This window comes from Aplidium turbinatum, chromosome 6 (genome assembly GCF_918807975.1).
Source record: "Aplidium turbinatum chromosome 6, kaAplTurb1.1, whole genome shotgun sequence".
NCBI classification, from domain to species: Eukaryota; Metazoa; Chordata; class Ascidiacea; order Aplousobranchia; family Polyclinidae; genus Aplidium; species Aplidium turbinatum.
This window is the reverse complement of record NC_137477.1, coordinates 25,488,267-25,511,656: the sequence shown is the minus strand read 5'-3', so window position 1 is coordinate 25,511,656 and position 23,390 is coordinate 25,488,267. Positions and strand designations below refer to the sequence as shown.

The 23,390-nt window shown below is 37.8% G+C and overlaps 1 protein-coding gene across 1 annotated transcript; it reads right to left on the bottom strand.

Moving 5' to 3' along the window:
- Positions 1 to 3,612: 3,612 nt before the first annotated feature.
- Positions 3,613 to 21,025, bottom strand: LOC145772109 (protein fem-1 homolog C-like). Its single transcript, XM_082583944.1, has 9 exons — positions 20,963 to 21,025; positions 16,779 to 16,965; positions 16,200 to 16,392; positions 13,571 to 13,750; positions 12,909 to 13,115; positions 12,308 to 12,496; positions 10,012 to 10,171; positions 8,104 to 8,230; positions 3,613 to 7,617 (listed from the first exon to the last, which is right to left on the bottom strand). The coding sequence occupies exons 1-9, from the start codon at positions 21,023 to 21,025 to the stop codon at positions 6,833 to 6,835; spliced, it is 2,091 nt and encodes a 696-aa protein (XP_082440070.1). The 3' UTR covers positions 3,613 to 6,832.
- Between the last annotated feature and the right edge of the window lie 2,365 nt (positions 21,026 to 23,390).

Sequence of the window (23,390 nt, the reverse complement as noted above, 5' to 3'; positions counted from 1 at the left end):
CAAGAAGCCAATGTAGGCTATGGCCTAATTATTCTTTCATTGCCCTATGATTTTTTGTTTTGCTTGTATGCGAGACATGTTATAAAGAGGCTTGTGACATTGTATTTTGAAAATTATTTTTGAGTCTCGGTAATGTATCAACTGACCAGTGCCGGTCTTTGGGGTGTGCAAACCGTGCGATCGCACAGGGCCCGCAAATTAGGGGGGCCGCAATTTACTCAGAAAATGCAGTAATTTTTGTCATTTTTAATGGAAAAAAATTCAATTCGATTTACAAGTAAGTACCGGTATCCTTGAAGTGAATTGCGGCTTTAGGAATTAGCAACAAGAAAACATGGAGACTCAGCTTTATTTTCGAAGAATGCCAAAGAAAACATGATCTTATCCTTTTGCTATGCTACCGGACAGCAACACTTTACAGTTAATATTTATACCCTAATTTTTGTTGAACATGCGCTCAGAATGCCCCAAATTCAAAGTAATTTTCAAAATTTTCTAAGGGAGCCCCCCCAGACCCCACTCCGCTGGGTGTAGCCTTCGGCGAAAACGCCGTCAGGCTTCGGCCGCCGGCCGTCAACCCCCCTCCCCTTTCAAAATACTTAGCTACGCTACTGAATTGGATCATTGTCATTGGGGCCCGCAAAGCACATTCCGCACAGGGCCCGAAATACCCTAAGACCGGCACTGAACTGACCTTCCATGGTGTATCAACTGACCTGCGGCAACGAAGAGAGTTGATACACTTGAGTGCACCTTTTAAACTGCGCGCTATGAGTAAACTGTAGAAGATGCGAATTTGAAAGATGACTAAAGAAACGATGAGATATCATTCCACTGAAAATTTTAAGCTTTTTACCATATTTACTTTTTGGGCCATGTAAACAAATGAAAAAAGTGTATCAACTAACCAGCCAATTAAGCCACTGTTGCGCTAACATCATCAGTTAAATTCACTTTATCAAAGAGCAGCATCACTGGATGAGCAAAGTGGTGAATATATTGATTATTACATTTGTGATGAACAGTATTTATAAGATGTTATTTCTACAGATAATAATTAGTCTTAATTAATCAAAACCATTACTTTCAGGGGCTCCGGACACTTCCTGAGAGTGGGGGGGGTAATTTAAGCAGGGGCGGGAACGATATTTTGACATCGACAGGGAGCTTATTGGATTATCGCATCACATATACTTCTAGGAGTTCGCCACCCAGACCCACCTTCGCATTATTGAAAGCTTCAGTTTCTTATACAGCGTCTTAGGCGGCATGTTTCGTGCCGAAGGCGCAAAATTTTTGCCTTTTAGCACGATTTAAAATCGAAAAATTATTTCAACTAATCTAAAATCCCGAGCAAAAGCTCTTTAACATTTGCCACATTTTTTGAGGTTTTTAGACAATTTTTACTGGAAGAGCCAGAGTCAAGCGATACGCAATCTCAAGCGATACGCAAAAATTCCTCTATGTATTCTTCCTTGGCTCAAGTCCTCCACATTTGCACTTCAGACGCTAAGTGGTTAGATTTAAAACATCAAAAGCGTTAATGCCAAAGTTTTCTATAACTTAATTTACAATTGCATGAATACAACACGATAACCTGTGCCATAACATCCACAGTGAAAGAAAAAGTTTCAGCATCTAGGGCAGTAGTTTTCAACCAGGGTTCCGCCAGTAGCCTAAGTCTAGGGCAGTGGTTCTCAACTGGGGGTCCGCGGACCCCTTGGGGTCTGCGAAGCGATTTCAGGGGGTCCGTGAAAGCTTGCGAGTTTGCAGCATGATTGATAAATTACGAAATGTAAAAATTGGTTGGTTGTGCTTTATTTGTGTATTAGGCTACCGTGATTTTCAAACTGTACTTCCCAACGAACCGGTGCGATGTCCTTTGAAAGTTCAAAGGTTTGGTTTCTAACTAAAAAAATATCATATAAATGAATTAATTTTTTAATAAGGCTATGTTCAACTTAATTTTTTGAGACAGTAGTCTGTTAGTCAATGCTTAACTTAGAAATACAAACGTTGGTCAGCAGTCTATCACCACTCACAGTTTTGCGATGACAAAGATTATAGCGAATTAATATTGATTAGAAACGAAAAAAGAAAGAAATTGTTTGTAACGGTCGCAAAATTCTATTGGTTTTTGATAAAATTTATAGAAAAACATCAAATCAACATAATTATAGATTATATAGCCTACTGATTTTTGATGTGCCAACATAAAGCTCATAACATAACTTCTCTGATGTCATCAATAGTCATAATTAAGTGTGTCGCGAGTTCACCAAATTCTTTTAAGTGTGTCGTTTCGAAACTCATAAAACATTTGATTCCATTACAATTATAGGAAAAGCAATATACCAAAATTTCAGATAAAATTTTTTTGGGGGTCCGCGACCGCTTCGAAGGTACCAAAAGGGGTCCGCCAAAACAAAAAGGTTGAGAACCACTGGTCTAGGGGTTCCGCAAGTTTACGTTCAAATCCGAGAGTCTATTTTATTATTATATGGCTAAAGTTTCTCATTGAATTCTTTATGAGAATAAATGTAATTTTTTTACAGTTTGTATTTTTATTGTACATAAATAAATCTGAATATGAGTATTTTAATTTAATTTTTTTAATTAAACGATATTTTTTGCATAAGGCAATTAAATTATTGAACAGGGGTTCCTCGAGCTTTTGGAATGTTTCATTGGGTTCCGTTCCACCAAAAAGGTTAGAAACCACTAATCTAGGGTCTAGGCCAGGGCTACTCAACTGGCGGACCGCAGTCCGAATTCGGACCTACTGGGTGTTGAAGGTGGACCTCAGGCTTCTGGAAGAATAACCTCATTGCCACGTTTTAGGGCCTCTTTAAACAGATTTCCATTAGGAAAAAGCAATTTTTTGTGATTATCCATGGAGCTGGGGGCTTCGCTCCCACACCCCCCGACGCTTTGCGTCTTCTCTGATGTGCGATCCACACAGCTACACTACGAAGAAACACAAAACATTTTTTCCTTTTTTATTTCTTTGTTTGTGTCAGACAAAAATCCAAGTCGTGTTACATACAACCTGAAAAGTGTTTCGGTGCTCGTAGGCTACATATGAAATATTCACCGGACCGCAAAAATATACAACTTGTCAAAATGGACCTTTGCTAACATTAGTTGAGTATCCCTGGACTAGGCCTACATTCAATTCAGAAAAAATAAATAAAATAAAAGCTAAAATGCATTAACTTTTACAACAACCGAAAATATAAAGACATTGAAACAGTGCAACTGTAGTGGGTTTCGCTCGTGAGTGGTAAAAGCGAAATTAAACAGTTTGTAGCAGTGAAACTATGACGTCACACATAGCGCATTGTGATGCGCAGCCTATATTTTTGACAGGATTCATTGGCCATAGATGACTTTGCGATTCGGAGTTTCCAAGCAAAAACCTCAAAAGTTGTGCAACAAAATAAAAACATGAAAATAAAACACAAAAGTAAAAACTATATTAAAAATGATTTTTTTATGTCTACAATAGTGGGGGGGTAATTTTGCATTAGTTACCCCCCCACTCCGATTGGTGGGGGGTAATCACCCCCGCGGCCCCCCTCTAACGGAGCCCATGATTACTTTGATGTTACTTTTTCGCATCCAGGCTTACACCTGATACATGAGCAGACATAGGTCACTTTAGATTAATTCTCATAATGTAAAAAAATCTGACAACACATTTGCATAACCCGACTTTCACAACCAAGATGGCGTAAGTTGCGCTACCAGGTAGGCTACATTCTTGATTTCTATGGACAAAGTGTTTTAAAACTTTGAAAGCATTGGTGTGGCTAAAACCATCCAAAGAGTACGCGACCTCCAGGTGGGATCCACTGGCTTGGCATGACATTGTTCACGACTTCAGCAAACTACAACATGGGAGGTTGTCTTTACCTTCACTGAACAGCACAATGCACCCAATAGACGGTATGCTTGTATTTCTGTAATTCTCGGCGACATATACTTTACAGATTGAAACTATTTGAGATTCATACGCTTTTGCGAGGATATCAAGGCTTGTAACAAAATATCACAAAAAATACACCAATTGTTCTCGCACAGCGAAACAAGCTTTGAACTGGAAGGTTTATGGATTTTCAAAACATAATTGCTAAGCAAAAATGAAAACATATTCAATTCATGCACGAGGATTCATGTTTCGATATACATTTGACAGGGGAACATAAAATAGCGACTTGGTATGCAGATGGGGAAACCTTCATTGAATGTTAGATATCTGTAACATGACCAACAGTCGTAAGCGGAAATCACAATCTAATACTGAAAATCGAGTGCAAAGCTGACAGGGCTTTCAATACTTTGGTCTTATTGTTTGGTAAGAAATACATCAAGATAAATTTACATCAGGGCGTGTTCAAATAACGTACAACCTCATTTTCTCACTTTTTAACCGGTTTCCATATGACTTTGTCAGCTCCAATACGCAATATAAAAACATTCCAAAGAGTGTCATATGGTATTTGAATAGCCCTTTACCTAGTCTTGGTGGCATTTCTGGAAATATTCTTAGCTTTTAGCTGACAAAAGCTAATTCCGTATTTCAGTTTTTTCTAAACCTATACACCAAGTTACCGTCAAAGAACAATACTTTGATTTAAGAACTCTTTCAGCAACGCTGCAGTTATTTTCATAACCGAACTAGTATTTGGCAGTAAGACCTACACTACAATGTGGTTTTATAAATAAAGTTGCAAGACGGACAAGGTTCAATGATCCTTAATTTTCTAACTGACCTGGTTAAAAACTTTACGGATAAGCATACACACTAGTACCACCCTCATATAGTGGTAACTAGCCACCGGTTGTGGGAGTAAAAAACTTTGGTTAGATTGGTGGTAACCTTATTCCGAGAATGCAATGCCAAATCAAACAATTTGAAATAGCAATAAGAGAATTACATCAAATAATAAATTTATGAACCTTCAGGTAACGACAACAACCATTGCCTCTTCATTCCAAGTAGGCGCAAAATTGCTTGGTGCATAACCATGATGTTAATAGTTCACAGTCGAGGCTGGGCAGTTTTTGAACTTTCTGCTGCAGAATGGTCAACCACGCTGTTTTTTCAACAGTTTAAATAGAGGCATAGAGTTTCCAAGTTTGAGTCTAGTGCTAACAAAAAATAATAGTACACGTTGTTTCTAGAATAACAGTAAGGTATGCTTATACCGTTCTACACCCTGGATACACCATGTGAACCAGTTAAGAAAATGCAGCACTTTCCAAATACGGCAATGGTCAATTTCACCAATCCCCACACAATATTTGAACAGTATGACGTAGTGCCAATGTTTCCAATAGGCTACACCAAAAAATAATAACATCACCATCCAAAGAAACATTTGCAAGGATATAAAGATGCACAGGACTTCATTGAAACCATTTATAAAAAGACATAGCCTACGGTAGCCTAGATATGATGATTTACAAGTTCAGGGGGGGAGTCAGTGGTATTTTACTGAGGGTGCTAGATTACTGAGGGAAGCATTTCGATTGGAAAGAAATGCTTACTTCAAAGTCGCTAAAATCAGTTACTAAAATGTGTCAGTTACACATGAGATTATAGTAGTTTCATATCCCAAAGCTTAGTGGTGCCTTGATCAAAAACGCCAAGGCAAAACCTATATATTACCAGCTTCTTGCCGCAAGTTTTGAACTCAAACAGAACAGTAGCTAAAACGACCCATCATACACTGAAATGAAGATCCCACCATCAGAGTCCCTCCCCCCAGAAGCAAACGCTCCTTGGGCAAAGTGGAAAACATTAAATCGACTCCGAACCGGTGTTGGACGTACTAAGTCTGCAATGGTGGAGTGGGGCTACGACACGGGCCCTGCTGTATGTATCTGTGGCACCGAGCCCCAAACAGCGGACCACCTTCTTGTTTGCCCTCGGCTTGCCACCAGGTGCAGTAGGTGGGACCTGTCAGTGTACAACTCCGTTGCGGAAGAATGTGTCAATCTGTGGTGTATCAACAAACTTTAGAAGACTCGATAGAAGAAGTAAGCTATTGTAAAAGATGATTCCGTTTTATCTTGTCCTGTGTAAAGTACACAATAAACTATGGGATAGTGCAATGACAATTGTCTATACACTTACTTAGTCGCATCGATCCACATGCATGCAAAGTATTAAGGTTAAGTAGGTTACTTTATTGACGTCATTAATGTGCCATTGAAGGCGATGGAATAAAAAAAAAAAAAAAAACTTCTCAGCAACACCATGCACCCTTTAAATCCACTGACTGACACCAGGAAAGTAAACTTTGCTGATCAAATCAAATTCTGTTTGATCATATGAAAGATACACGACTTTATGCCGCAGTCCGAATGACGCGATTCAAGTACCGTGTTATTCATGCATTGCGGTATTCGGGCGACGCGTCATTCGTGTCTTGTGGCCAGGGGTTCGCGACAGCCGTGTTTGCGTCATTCGGACCGCGCCATTATGTCGTGTACCGTAATGCGAATACCAACGAAAAAGTGACAACTGGTACGATGCTGTCAGCTACCTATGGCGACTGTTGCAACATTGAAACTTGGTTGCCAAACAAAATAATGGCTAAAGAAGCAGCTGTAAACGTGAATTTGCAGTTCATTATCGTTGGAACTATGTACAACGACGGCACATATGTCTGTCGGGGCACGTCATAAAAGGAAAATAAAGGTGAACGAAAGTTGAAACACTGTATTACAGGTAAGATTTTTATGAACGACATAACTTCTTAACCTGATTTTGAGTTAAAAGATCTTTAACAACATAGCACCGTACCTACTTCATTTTCTTTCATCAGTGCGATTCTACAAACTCCACAAGATCTTTCGACAACAAATGAGCAAAGTTGATGCCATTTCTCAAGAGAACTCGAGCGGCTAGACATTGCAACGTTTCATGTTTCACGCGATTGAGTTTGGGCTCGAGATGCAATCCGATTGAATCAACGACTGTGTTTCCGAACTTGTCGACAAAGTCAATGTGAGATCCTTCATCCAGCAACCGGTTAACCACGTCGATTGTCGAAGCTGCTTTGAAATCTTTAGCTGTTTCAGCGGCAAGATGAGCGGCTGTCTTGTCGTCGCAATCTCGGGCGTTCACATCGAAACCACACTTCAAAAGCACGTTGATGACGTCTACGTTAGGAAACCTTGTAACCGGATAGCGACCAAGCGGACACGCTCTTGCGCACGACGCAAGATGCAGCAGAGTGTGCTGGCAATGGTCCTTCACAAACCTCAGCTTATAAAGCAGTCTGTTGCGTTGATCAACAATCTTCACGATCTCGTTCTCGGTTAAGGCCGTCTTGTCCTTGAAAACGATCTCAGATAAGGCAGTGAGATGAAGAGCGATGACCATTCCTCTATATACTCTTTGGTTGCTGGCCTCGCACAGTGAGCAACAGGATGTGGATGTTGCTGGTGAGCGGCGAGAGACTCCGTTTCCGATTGATCTGTTGTTGGATGCGGACACAGACCGGGAGTAGGGTGGAGGAGTGTCACGATGAGACGATGAACTCATATCGCTTCCAACTCTGCTGGTGCGGATACGAGCCGACTTCTTCGACAGGCAGACCTTTTCTGTGGAACACAAAACGTGATTCATAATTAAAAGCTTACCTTTACTCGTTTCGTCATTGCAACTATCCAGGCAGCAAAATCCGTCATTTTTTACGTCTGCAGACGTAGATTCAATGTAAAAATGACGGATTTTGAAGCCTACATTAGTAAAACAATATGAAGAAGGTTATGTTCTATCGGATATCCGGATACTGACAAGACAAAATACATTCTACATATCTGGATGAAGATGGACCGTATGGTGGAACAGACTTTCAAGGTTTTAAAGCTTTTATAATAATGAAGTACCGTAATGCAGAGACCCTAAGCTCATGCAGAAAAACACTACTTAGCAACATAAATAAAAAGGCAGGCGACAGTTAAAATGGACAAAAGCTTTGACAGCTGACAACTTATAATCGGTGAAAATTCGATTCATTTCCACAATCACGCCTATACAAAGTATATATACATTTGATTTTAGTTTGAAAGCATGTAAAACAGTACCTTTCTCCTTGGTTGACTCAGATATTTGCCTATACCCGAGTACGATTTCTTCAACAGCTCTTTCCAATACACCCATTATTTGTTTGTGATTAGCTTTAGGAACTGTAGAACTCATGTGAGAGCGATTCTGAGAAAAAAGAATGAAGTAATGCAACCTTTATTGGTTTTGATACAGAATTTGGCTTCGCATGACAATTTACGAAATACTGCGTTTTGGTTACTAAGAAGCTAAGATCACATCAACGCAGGCATAAGTAAAAATAGTACAAGGAAACAATAAAAACGGGAATAGTATTTGTACATATTGCGCTCAACAAAGCGTCATGCAATGGGTGTTAGACTTAGTTTAGAGGAAGCTTTCCCTATGTGGAAATGATTGCTTACTCACCGAACGTATAGCAAGCAACATTAAACGCCTAGGATTTTTCAACCATCGTCATTGTTAGAGAAATCTGTCATAGCTCAGCAACTTGATTGTTTGACAGTGTTTTATTGTTTTAGTACATAAGTATTTCAAGGACTTATACAGACCTATCCGTTGGAACTAATGCTCTCATACTACTACTTTGAGAACTCAACTAGCAGAATCCATTATTTCTACATTGATTCAACATCTGCAAACGCTTAATCAATGTAAAAAAACGGGTTTATCAAATGGAAAAATAAGAATGTGTTCTTTCAACAAACACAATTTAATCCTTAACAGTTGCTAATTTAAGCGTACACGAAGCATGGCAGCAATTATTTGGCCGAGAGAAAGTTTAAATTAACCGGTAGTAAAGATTTTGAGCGACAATGTATTTCCATGATAAATCGACTGGTACCCGATCACATGCAAGAAAAAGCAACGCAATCATTTGAAACCTTCGGGAAAAGTGTAATTGCGTTTGTTTGAATATGAAATGTGAACGCAGAAATGAAGTCGGGCAGTCTCCGTTAAATTAAAGTCACATGGCCATGAATCACAAAACACATAACCAGTTTCACTGGCTTGATATGTAAAACAGACCATTTTAATGTCTCGTTCGTTGATTGAATTCAAATATTTGTCTCTGGTACCAATGAAAACATTGTCGTTGCATAGTCTAGCCGTTAGTTGACTCAAGACTGCAAACTGCCACAACCTCAACAAGCAAAAGGTTAAATTAAAGCTGTTTTACCCTATTTAGGCTGAAAAACGAACTTGTATGAAAAGTTTAATCAGTCATTGTTGGCTATCTGCATCCGCCTTAGCCCTAATTCCCCCACTTCAGTGGAATTTATGTTTCCTTTTTGGAGTTGTCCAAAATATGCCAACAACAATGCCGAATGAAGGAAGTCAGAAGTGGCGATCACACAATTAACCGATTCAGCATTAACACACATTTCAATAAATTATGCTGTTTTGGCTTGCTTCCATGACATGTTCTGTACGATCTATAGTTAATTTATTGCTTGTTTTACTAGTTTTTAGGTCCTTCACAACTTTTGAAACGTATCAACAGTACCTTAACATTGCTATCATTGAAAAGCACGGCCATTGACTAAAAAATTTGATAAGATCCATCAATGAAACGTTTAAAATTAGAATTAGTTAAAACAAATCACACAAGTCAACTGTAAGGATGCATATAATGTATAACACAGGAGCAATTGGATTATTACAAGAAACGAGCCGAGTTATATCTCAGTAGTTAATGAGGGCACGGAAACAGAAAGCAGGAAGATGCGACACGCTTTGACTATCACTGTTTTATAATGAGATTTGTATAAGCAGCTAATTTTAAAACAAATTGCTTACACAGAAACCTTATGCAAGTATAAAGGTCACAGCACACGCACAATGCATTTCAACGGATTGTTAATGGTGACACCTATTAAAAGCCATGATTGAATAGAAAAGGAAATTACCAGCAGTTGCACACTTACTTGTTGCATAAAACTGAATAGCTCAGCGAATGATAATAAACTGCTTAACGTCATCGGATAAAGAGGTTCAAGATTGCTTCTTTGCATGTCTAAAGCGTACATCCACAGGGCAACACACTTTTCAAAGTCGCCGGAATCAGCGTAAACAGCTCCACGGTATCTGAAAAGAGGTGAAGGTTACACACATGATTTCACGAAGAAAACAAGAAACTTTTATCAGAAATGGCAGTATTATGCAATCAATGCTCTCACAAGTCACACTGATCAGTATTTGTATTGCCAACCAAGAGTCCCCTCCCGGTATATTACGCGGAAAGCTGTGCAGTGACTTGAAGATAGTGAAACGGAAAAACACCAAGAATATACCACCAAGCCAAGCAATGTATGAATAAGTTGGTTGGGCTAAACTCAGTTGCCAAAATTACAGCCATTGAAACAACAACTCATAGTTTTGCTTTAGTTGGCTGATAGTCCATATTAATTATTATATATTTTAATAGGGTGAATGGGTGATGAATGATATTGCGAAGTAATTCGAGTATTGTCATAAAAAAAGTAAGAATGGTTTGTTGAGTCACAACACTGGGTCGTTCGACTGATATATAGTTCACTAGGACTTGTTGCGTCATCATTGTATGGGAACTGATGACAAACTATATGACGACATTGTGAAACTTGACAGGTGGAATATAACTAGACAGCAAATCAATCGTTTTTTACATTGATTCAACGTCTGCAGACGTTGAGTCAACGTAAAAACAACTGATTTGCTGTCTGAGCTAATGCGTAGACGGAAGAAAATCATTCTGGAGCATAGGCTTTTTAAATGTGACACTGACAACAAATTAAACAGCAAATTCGGTGATTACGTTTTGCACAGCAGAGAATACTGGTCACAGAATGCAGGCTACGCACAGCGGAATGGCCCGTTTCGGTGAGTCCGATTCGGTGAGTTCGATCCCTTAACGGGGGATTTTTTCAATTTTTTTTAAAAATTATCGGGTACCGTAGCCTAATTATCATTGCCGTTTTAGGGTTAGGGGTTTGGGGTTAGGGTTAGGGGTTAGAGGATAGAAACTCACGGAATCGGACTCACCGAATAGTAGCAGACCCACGCACAGTTACATATAAACAAATCAAGTACATTTTTAAGTTTTCAAAATTCAGTACCACAATTTTGTGTGGACAATAAAAGTCGACTATGTGCTTGAAATTGAAAAGACTGCATCTGTGCTGTACACAGGCGGCTCTTCCTTGTATTGAACCAAGCGAAATTTTCAAACGTGATGCAAGCACGACTTAGCAATGCAAACGTCATCATAACGAACCATTGTTTGAGTGACGTCAGAAAAGGGTGATCAGTTGCGGTTCGAAATAGAAAAAGGGTTTCACGAGTTCGTGCTTGAAAAGTGGAAGTGATTGATTGAGTGAGATAGCTATAGTCAAAATCGGTAAGTATGATAGATTTGAATACATGCATCTATTGAATGAACTTGCATTCTCAGCACATCTGTTGAAAGTCACACCAGACACAACGGCTATTTTTACGTTTGTTTGCCATAAACAAACGTTGACTCCATCCAAAAAGAGTAACTTAGTGAATAGTGAACTACTTCTTTTAGCACACAGACAGTTCAGTTGTGTAACTTCTATAGGGCTTTGTGTTGCCAGGTGAAACATTAGGACTACAAATTCTGAAAAAGAAGTTTTATGACCACATCATAACAACGTTGTTTTGCACTTGCGCTATGCATTTCGTTATTGATATAACGTGGACAAAAATGAAGTATCAGCAACAGTTACAGTGTGTACATGTGTAATCGTGTATATTGGCAGTTCGATGAACAGGAAAAGGTGGCTATAAACCATAGTGATCTATATTGGCCGCCATGCAATAAAAAAAACCTGGTTAGATTTAAAACGTGCATGAAAGTTGTTTGGACAACACATTTGTAGCTAGCACGGCGACAACATCCACCATTGTTTCAGTTAAGTTTTATCTTCTGCAATACGTGGCACCGTTGGGAACATGTGCTACCAATATTGTAATCCTAACTAACGTTAACTATATCAGCTTTCCAACAAAATTACATCTAATCTCCAAGTGCGTATACTTTCCCCCAAAGAGAAATAGAAAGAGGATTGCTTTCAAATCTGGCACTTTATTCAACTAACACAGCACCGATATCTTACAATATTAAATCAAAGATGTACAGTGGCAATGCTAACTGAAAATTAATGCAAATTAAAACAGTTTTGTTTCTTTTTTAATGCTTTCATAACGTATCACACCTACCTTATAAAATAGGAGGTGTCGGGGTGCGCTGGGCCTAAAATCCTTTCCCGGATAAGTAATGCAATCATTCTGCATTTTTCTGGATTTATTCTAACAGATTCAAGTTCTTCCGCAGTATTCGGTTCACTGACATCACCGTAGGCAGAAATGTGTTGCTGGGGTGGATAACGAATGACGGGTGGAATTGTTCTGAGAGAAAGTAATACCCATTAACACCAATTTAGTCAACATGACATCTGTCACTTAGTTCATTAGTTTAAAAAAAAATCTCATTCACTGCTGCTGTTCACCGCTTACAAGGATTTTTCATGAGTACGGTATGCCACAAAAGTTAAATTGCATAAATTGGCCTGTGTTGCTGAATGCAAAGCCAGACTACCTAGACAGCAAAATCGGACATTTTTACATTGATTCAACGTCTGCAAAAGGACGGATTTTGTTGTCGGTGTAGTGGTTAAAGGTGGGCACGGCGATGCAGATTATCTTCCTTGCCATGCCCTGCATGTAAATCTCAACTACAAAACAAAGTTTGAATCCAACAAACCAATAAATGTCTGTGTTTAGTACATACATTGTTCAAGAAATTACTGAAAATCCGAACCTCATTGTAAGTGCTTTTCGCCAAAAGGTTAATGTGTTGAGCAAATCGTGTTTCTTGTCCAAGTAAGTAGCACCAAGGAGTTCATAGGCTTGAATTTCATCGACTCTTGTGCAGTCCGGAAGCTTGGTGAAAAACTCTGTCAGCTCAACATGACCGGCAACAGCCGCCGTCATTAGTGGGGTCATTCCGTGGCCATCTTTCCGAGACCTGTATGCACAGTGATAGAATTTCATTAGCCTGCATTGAAAGAGCATGGTCGTGATGTATTGTGACATCACACGATAAGCGTTTGCAATATGTGACAACACCTAAAAAAGATAAACAGCATTCAAGAAGAATTCGAATTTAAAATTTTGAGAAATAAAATTGACTGAAGCAAAGGGGAGGATGAGAATAAAAATGAAAGTAGGGTAGAACATGATACTTGAGTTCAATACTTTATGGAGGCACAATTGATTTTTTTAACTACCGTTCACCTACTACTACCCATCACCTACTTCAACCTACTATACCATCAGTCAAAGTGACCTCTTTGCAGTCCTATTTCTATGGATATAGCTCAAAATCAAGCAGTAAAATAAACCACTCATTAAAACAACATTTTTTAAAACAAATATACAATGTATATAATATAATCTTCATGCAAAAAGAAATGATCATACCTAGACTTATACTGCAACAGCAGCTTTGCAATTGCCACTGAACCATGCTCAGCACAATCATGCATCGCTGTGTTCTGTTTTATACTGCAACGGTTTACATCAGCACCAGCTTCAAGCAACATCTTGACTATTTCTGAATGTCCTTTATAGCAAGCTATCATCAAGCATGTGTGTTCGTGTCTGAAAACATTTTATACAGTTGAAATGGCAATAAGTGATGATATTATTGGTTACCAGACAGTTCAACAAGTTATTTAATTTTTATCAAATACACATTATATTACCCAACTTTCTTCAAATAATACTGTATATATATATGATAAAACTTTAGGTGTGCATAACACCGGTCAACAAATTTTTTTTTTCCATGGACTTTGAGAACTAATTTCAAAGGGTAATTTTGTTGGGGCTGAATGTGAATCTGAGCTCAGATTTCCTCTATTACATCACGTTTTTTTGCAATATATGCATGTATGTTCCATATTGATAAATTACATAAAAGCTGCTCATTCTCTCACGAGATTGACACCACAAAATCATGTACAAAAGCAGCTTTAAAAGCATATCTTTTTATATCAGGTTTGCAAAATTTTAACAAAGAGTGTAACAGGCTAACAGCGCTTATGGCGCAGAAGAGACTTGCAAGAGTACAGCTTTTTAGAGAAGACTTGCAGCTTAAGAGACTGTATGTATTTCATAGGCGTTTTGCAGGTACACAAGTCACCTAGTTCGAGATATGGAGGATTTTAATTTAAATAGTTTCAAGTCAACAAACTTCTACTGCAACGTTTGTTAATGTGCTACGAGTTTAGCAAATTACAGTAGGCTATAGTGTTTGTAAAGACTTTTCCTGATTCATTTTTCTGCTACATTAGATAATATGCCTATAACTTCCAAGTGAAGGAACTATTGCAATTACCCTGATATTTTCTGTTATATATGTGGTTGCTTCACTTTATAACTTCAAAGACGTAACGTCAATACTTTCATCAAACAAGTAAAAATTGCTTATTATGGAGTGCACCGATCTCCCAGACTATGATGAAGACGAGTTTACTTCTTCCACCCCTTCATCCACTTCTGATGGAAAAGACAAGGATAAAAGCACATGAGGCATGAGATGATGATCCAGTTTCTATAGCCAGCCAGAATTAAATGATCTTATCCAAGATGTAAATTTGCCAAAGCAATCTGCTGAATTGCTGACTTTCAGTCTACAGGAGAAACATCATCTCAAAAACGCTTCATTTTATCGAGACAAAGAGGCCAAATTGAGAAAGTACTTCCAGGTGTTGAGGGGCTTCTTCTTTCTATGGGTTTACTTGCATATCATTCAAGTGACTGAAGACTTCTTATTGATAGCTCGAAAAGAAGCCTAAAATGAGTCTTGCTCCATAATGGGAACAAGCATGGGTCCATACCTATAAGACACTTTGTTTCCCTGAAAGAGAATTATGAAAACAGCAAAGTTGTGCTAGAAAGATTAACATTCTGCAACCACCAGTAGTTGATCTGCGTCAGTCTTAAGTTAAAATGGTAAATTTTTTATTGGAACAAGAAAGAGGTCACGGCGTCATGCGAAGAACGTTGGGTAGAAAAGAATGGCCACCAAGAAATACAATGAAAGCTGAGATAAACATTAAACAACCTGCTGATTGATCGGAAAAGGATCACTCTACCACAATTGCACATCAAACTTGGAATAATGAAGCAATTTGTCAAAGCACTTGATCATTCTGGGGACTGTTTTGGCTTCATAAGCTCAAAATTTCCCGGCCTTACCTATGAGAAGAAAAAAGCAGGGATATTTGATGGGCTTCAGATTAGAACGTTGCTCAAGGACCAGCACTTCGTGATTACCATGGCTACCATCGAGGCTCGAGCTTGGAATGCATTTGCTGATGTGGTTTATAACTTTTTTGGGAAGAAAGCTGACAAATACAGAGAGATGGTGCAGAAGCTGCTCATCAACCTGCACAAACTTGAGAGTAGGATGAGCATTAAAGTTCACTACTTGCACAGCCACCTGAGCGAGTTCCCAGAGAACCTTGGCGACGTAAAAGAGGTGCAGGGTGAGTGTTTCCATCAGAACATTAAAGTGATGAAAGAACGTCACCGACTGTAAGGTGACAGTATTACCTTTTCTTGCACATGGTTAGTTTAGATCTGCAAATTCAATTCCGTCAGAAAGACACATAACTAAAAAAAAATCAGATTTTCAGTTGTGCTTTACCAGTGATGAGCACAATGCTCTAAATTGTACTTTTTGTAATGTATTTCACTTTTAGTGTTTGTATACTGCAGTCAATAATGACCATAAAGGATGCACTCACAAAATTAGTTTTGAAAAAGCATTCTTAAGGGAATAGCTACCTTCAATAGCAATCTATATTCCATAATTATATAGGTGCTTAACTGCTTAATCGCAAAGCAACTTGAATCGGTAAAAATTATTAATTACAAAAAAGTTTTTATATCTCAAAAACATGATGTGATGAGCAAAAACCAACATCAGATTAAGATTCAGCATCCCAAAGTTACCCTACATTCATTAAAAAACTCCAGGCAAGAAAAATTGTGTTGACCAGTAATCTAGTATTATAAATGTCAAGCACTAGTTTTTACATACCTATTTGCAATTTCAATGTCAGCTTTATGCTCCAAGAGATATTTTACTATTCCTAAGTGGCCGTCAAAGCATGCTGCACGTAATGGTGTGGAGTTCGTTTGAGTTGTGCAATTAGGGTCAGCTTTGTGGTCGATGAGACATTTCACAATATTATAATGGCCGGCTGCTGCTGCACACCATAAAGGAGGAGCATCTAGTGAAAAAAATTTCTGTTAAAGTTGTTGGTTGACACTGATCGATTAGCTTAAAAGATTTGCAATTTCAAACTCTTAAAGATTCAGATGATTTAACTCTTTGAGTTTGTAGTATAGCAGCACGTGGTATACCACATGGGTTTTTGAGTGTGATGCTGGTAGAAGGATAGCGTTGAAAGACCAGAGGGTCAACAAACTCGGCTGCCACTTTCATTTAACAAATAAAAAAATAAAACTATATCACTGCAGCCGACATCAGCAATGTGGAAACTGTACAGCAAGAAAACAAATTTTGACGCCTATGGATCTATTTTGATTGAACAGCATCGATGACCGCAAAACACAAGAAATAAATAACACTGACATTCTAAAAAAACTTCATTACCTTCTATTGTTTCTCCATCAAATACAACTGACCCACATTGCTGGAGGTCAACATGGCACTTAGTAATAAGATATTGCACAATATCAAGGTGGCCTTGACGAGCTGCAGTAATCAAAGCAGTGGTACCGTCAATTTTTGCAGAAGTTATTGCCTTAATCTCTGTGGCACTTTTTCCTGCAAGGTAACCCTGACAACAAACAACAATAATTGATAAAAAATTGCGGCAACAATATATGATTAAAAATAATAACTTCAAATACCGGTACCACATCATGTAATAATATTTCCATATGCCACCGGGTCTCACTACCTGAATGAAATGAAGCTGGAATGCTGCAAGACTTAATTATTTCTCGAGGTTGTGCTGTTCAGGGGTACCGGCATTGCTTACATTACTACTAGGAAAGCAAAATTAAATCTCTAATTCTTATGAAAATATTAAATCTACGTGTAAGATGAATGACAATTGACAAGTGCACCAGAGAGCGGATGATTACATTCAAATCCTTGAGAATAATGTGAAAACTTCAAACAATCCAAACAATATGAGAATTTTCAAGAGGAACTTCATACACTTTTAACCCTATTTCCTGTGGGGGGGGGTCGGTGGGGACTTGGTACTTTTCAAAGCAATATCATTAAAGAACTACGCGATCCACAGCTTTGAAATTTCTTGACTTTTCCTAAAAATTATTTAAGTATTTATTCCACTTTAAATGACGTTGCTATTGTCTATAGTTTTAAAGATATTACATGATTTTCATAACATACTCTGATATTTTAGCTAGCTACTAGCTAGCCCTTTTGTTTTCAAATTATACGGATTAATAGGATTACTGAGCGCCGCCCGTGCGTGGTCTACGACGCAGATCTCTCATGAGTTGGCTTTGTTGTAAAGCATTCAACCGTAATGATTCCGCCTTATGTTTGCAAACGAGTTTTGAGTTGCTTTGATTAATCTTTTAATTACATCTGAGTTTCTTTGAAATTATCAGAGAGCATCCGATAAGCTATGCTGAAAAAAATGTAATTTACGTTGTTTTCTATGGCCAGTACATTTTGTTTCTAACTTATAACAAGAAGCAGTAGGAAAATTCTTGACAAAACTCTGTTTATCTCATAAAACAAACTGACTGATGTGGAAAGTTTCTTGATTTCTTGTCCGAAAGCAAAGAGTATGTTCTTGTCCCGCCAATAAACTTTTGCATGTACCTGTACACTTATATTCACATGAATATTTAATGGATGTTTCTATCAGATGAAACCTGTTCAAACTATTTTTTTTTAAAAACTATGTGTTTTTACCTCGATTTTTTCACAAGCAATACTTTACACAAAACAACTTCAGTGTGAGCCTACCCAGGAATGCTGACTCGATAAGTTATTTGCAACGTGAGTTGATTGACCATAGTAGCCTAAATGGACCAGAAAGCTGTGGCCAAAACTTGATTACTTTTTATCAAAATGTTTGCACATTGGGAACAGCAACCACTTTGTTTGAAATCAACAAATCACTTTTTTCATTGGTTCAACGTCTACAGACGTCTAAACTAACATACAACAAAGTTGGTTTTCTGGGTCTTTGGTTCGGAAAAACATCATTATGATGTATTGTGACGTGGTCTATCAGCCAGCAGTAGTTTATGCGCCCTTTGTTTTTGGGTGTGTGTCAATTACAAAAGATGGCTTTTGCAGTAACGCCATCAACCGCAAACTGCATTTAAAATGCTATTTCAAAATTTGAAAAGAAAGTAGCCTACCGTATTTTACGGACCATAAGGCGCACTTTAAATCCTTTTTTTTCCTCATAAATTGATCGTGCGCCTTATGGTCCGGTGCGCCTAATGTATGGATCAAGTGCGGTAGTGCTGTATTGCCTACACTCAAAACCAGTACCGATACTACTATTATATATGGTCCGGTGCGCCTTATGGTCCGGTGCGCCTTATGGTCCGGTGCGCCTTATGGTCCGGTGCGCCTTATGTATGAACAAAAAACTGATTAAAGCAATTTATTGACAGTGCGCCTTATAGTCGGGTGCGCCTTATGGTCCGTAAAATACGGTAATCTTCTAATGCGTAATAAATAACGACACAAAATGCAAGTCCAACAAATTAGAAAAAAAATGTAGAAAACGTTATCTTGCAAATCTAGTTAACAACATGAAAAAAAAACATTTCAATCATTTAGACACAAAAGTGCATTTTTAAAATATCAATAACCTTCAAGTTTGCCCAAGGAAAAAGTCAAAACTTTAGAGATTTTTTGTTTTTGTACAACAATAGCACTCAGCCTGAAAAAGTTTTTTTTTTGCAAGATTTGATATCTTGCTAAATGTATCCATTTTTCGTATCGTTATGCCATGACTTTGAGTTTGTCCCGCAGAACGGGAGTTCCATTTGGCATTGTGCAAACGACCTCTTCTATAGCCTACCAACACGATTTGACTAAACGATTATTACCACTACATTTTATTACAACTGTTTGAAAAATTGTTTCATTCAAAGTGATCATTGTTGGTAAGTATTAAAACATATCACTTTTGTAATGCATCGTGACATAGTTTATCAGTCAGGAATTTTAGACGCTCTTTGTTTTTGGAGTGCATGATGGCCTAAAATGGAACGAGCTCCTATCGAAGCATGTCACTACCTTTGGATAGGTTGTTGTTCAAATACCACGTGACACCATTAGGCTACCTTACTTTTCTGTATTCAACCGCTACCCAGACAGCAAATCAGACACTTTTTACATCGATTCAACGTCTTTAGACGTCCATGTGACATAATTACCTTACTTTTCTGTATTCAACCGCTACACAGACAGAAAATCAGACACTTTTTACATCGATTCAACGTCTCTAGACGTTGAAACAATGTTAAAAACGCATAAATAGCTCCCTGAGATGTGCTGTGAAATACAAAGTGTTTCTTGATCAAGCATAACCAAATTCGACAGTGTGAATGTGAAAAAAAGTGCTTGATTTAGTTCTAATATCAAGTAATGACAGTACGTTTGAAAAGGTGTAGACTATAAACATGTGGCTCAAAAAGAACTTGAAATAGTTTTATTTTGCAGTGATTTTGTCTCATCCTCTGCAAATATTGAAACAAAGCAAAACATTTTTACAATGCCTCCGGCAAAACAACAAGCAAACGCAAGTCGGACACCAATTACGATTTCATTGAAGCGTGGACGACGTCTCCGCGTAAAAGATTAAAATCCTACACAATGGAATTAACCCGTCACACTCAATTATAAGTAAATTAAGAAGCGATTTCTCAAGTCAAATAAAAAAATATGACCAACCATCAAATTATTTGATTTTTCAAGTTGTACTGTTGAACAAATTGCAAAAGAGTTTCGATGCTGTGTTGTCAGATAAATTATCTGCATCATGTGAAAATTTGATTGATCTATCTTGCGTAGTTTTTGAGTTAAACGAGCTCAAAGTGCTAGTGTCGAACCGACCCCCCCGTCCGCAGGTCAACTGGCCAAAAAATGTCACAGGAAAAAGGGTTAAAATAAAAGCTTTCAAAGTTGGACATGAAATTATGTGCGCTTCTCTTCAATCCTGTTTGTTTTGTTTGATTCTTACCATTTGAAATAAAATATAATCATTGCCACAATATACTATGGGACTAGAAAAAGGTATAAGCAACAAAATCAAAATTTTGAGAATATTATGGTCTATAACACAGACTAGCCTAGTGCACAATGACATGCATCAATCTCTGAACAGCACAAATAACATAAAAAATAACTGAGTCGCTCGTCATTTGGGTCTTGCTACAGTCAGGTTTTGTGGCGCTTGGGTCTTGAGATATTTGTGTCTTGCATCATTCAGGTATGGTATGCAAACAGATTGTGTCATGATGTTGGAGACCACTTCAGTTTGGCCACTCAAAGTATAATATAGACTTTGCTTAGTAGGCTATTGTGTTTGTGTAATCAGCATTTCAAAGACAGTAACAAACGTCTTGCTATTTTGGATAGCCCAATAAAAATTAGGAAAACAAAATCTCTATTTTCTGCATTGTTTCATAATGTGTGTTCAAATAATCAACTTGTGAGTATATATATATCAATTATATGAGTTTATCTTAGAAAGCAATATATAACATTAACATGTCATATAAGCCAACAACATTAAAAAGCAGTCAAAATGTAATTTAACACATTACCTTCAAATATTTCAGATGGCCTTCTTTCACAGTTTTAAACACAGCACTTTGTAAATTTTCCATGATATTACATCAAATACACATATATATACTTTCTAAAGGCTCATTATTATACTAGTTTTTTTCTAAGCGACAAAGCAATAATTAACAAACTATATACATAGAACAAATATAAAAAATCATTTTTTGTAACTAGAAAACTTTTAAAATATAGGCTCATGGGCAAAACACAAGTCTATCGCTGTCAATTCTTGCTACAAATCGGCTGCCGAGAAACATATTATCAAGCCTGTTATGCTTTGTTTGTGGTTAAAACTACCTAAACACACCAAGTTACCAATCGGGCACCTCGGATAATTGTGAGACCAAAAAGATTTCCTGCTTTTTAGTGACTTTTCTCAACAAAAGGGATGGGCAATTCAGAATAATTCACTAATCCAGAATTATTTCGGAATACTAAATCAAATCCAGAATACAAAATCCTATTAACTTCCAAGGAACGCAAAAAGTAAAAAATTTCATACAAAAGCAACACAATCAAAGTAGATGTTTGTTGCAGTGCAACACATTAAGGCATTCCAAATGACTGCCAGTCAAACAGGACTCAGGAGCGCAGCTTAGTTACCGTCCAGCCCACACTGGAAAAGTATCACTCGGAAGATGCTGATGTGGCAGGTATGCTGAGATATTTCAGAGCCAACTCCTTTAGCAGGGGCATCTGCTCAATGTTGTTACGCCACTAGTCAAACTATCGCAGAGTATGCACGTGGATTGAAAAAAGCATTGTGTACAAAGCGTGAAGAAAATTGCCTGCTTAGTAGGGTGGTCCTCAAATGTATGGTAAAATTTTAAAGTTGGAAAAGTTTGGTTCTTACCCTCTCATTTGGTTCCATTTCACTAAAAAACAGTTCACTAAAAGTTTGAAGTATTTTGATAAAGGTTTAGAGGTGCCACATGACCAGTGAAAAATGACAAAAATACAAAAATTTTGTCAAAATAGGTAAACCGCCTAAATAAATGTCTTAAAAACAAAACCTCAGCAATATACAATGCACTGCAGAGTGCAGACACAAATGAAGAAAAATAGGCAACAATCTTGCCAAATCCGGCAGTAGCAACTACTCCAGTCTGTAATGGGCTATAAAATATACTGTGATGATATGCTGAATATGTTTATAAGTTGTTTATAAGCGCACCCACCTAGAGTGGACACATTTACAGGTCTCGTATATCAAATATGATTCAGTCTGTGGACTTTAAGTAGTTCTCAATATTCTTATTATTGCAATTTCGAAGATGACGCAGAATATACTGCATTTGATTTTCATCTTTTGTCAGCAAATTGTTAAAATTTTGCATCAATGCAACACCTCTTTCAGCAAAATCGGTGATCACATGAAGACTAACTAACAACGCTTTTTGTTCTCTTATTACTTTCATCCAAATCCCATGCTACAACTTCCAGCTTTAGAAAGTCAGATGGCAAATCCAGAATCTGGAACAATCGCATGGTGTTGGATGTGACAAAGTCTGATAAATCTTTTGAAAAGACATCATCTGGCAATGAAGAAATACGCTTCAATGGTGGACTACTCATACTTTTATGGGTCAAGGCAAAAACCATAGCTTCTTTTTCAATACTTGAAACACCATCATCAAAAAATACAAGGCCAATGAATTCTTCACATAAAGTTAGGGTTAAGCGGAAACTCCGATTCGTGTGCTATTTTGGCTTTTTTTAATTTTTTTTTCGATTTTTTCAGGGTACCAAATGAGGGTACAAATGGTTCAGGGTACGAATTAGGTTGCATCCTCACTTATGTACCATCAGTGCATTGAGAATGTTTTCATTGCTTCTTTGGCTACCGCTGAATCATGTTGCTGATATTCCTTTAGTCTTTTTATCTGGGGTTGCAGATCATTCCGTGGGTCGCACGTTGTTAGAGAAGCAGTAAACCAAGATTAGAAGTATAAGCAATGCGTCTGCACATTGCAATACAAGAAAGAAGTATACTTTTAACACAAAAATGACAATTTTTTTGAAACTATATTGCTCCTTATTGGTCAAATCAAACTGCATTCTGAACAGCCAAATCTTCAATGCATATACACTAGCAGTGGCCATCCATCTTGTCTGGTGAAGGGCGCCGGGATAACGAAACCGAATGCCATGTGGTGGTGCTCGATTAAGAATTATGATAGATAGTTCAAGGAACTCTTGGTCATCTCTTAATTGAGTTTTTTCTAACTGGTCTTTGCAAAAACTAATGATCTCATCAGCACAGCAGAAGTCATCATTTTCTAAGGTGACATAATGATCTTTGTCAAAACTAGGCTATCCCACTTTGCTTTAAATCACCTGAAAACAAGAATATCCTGTCCAGATGATGGCGCAATGTTGAGAACGCTCTTTGCAACACAAGTTCTA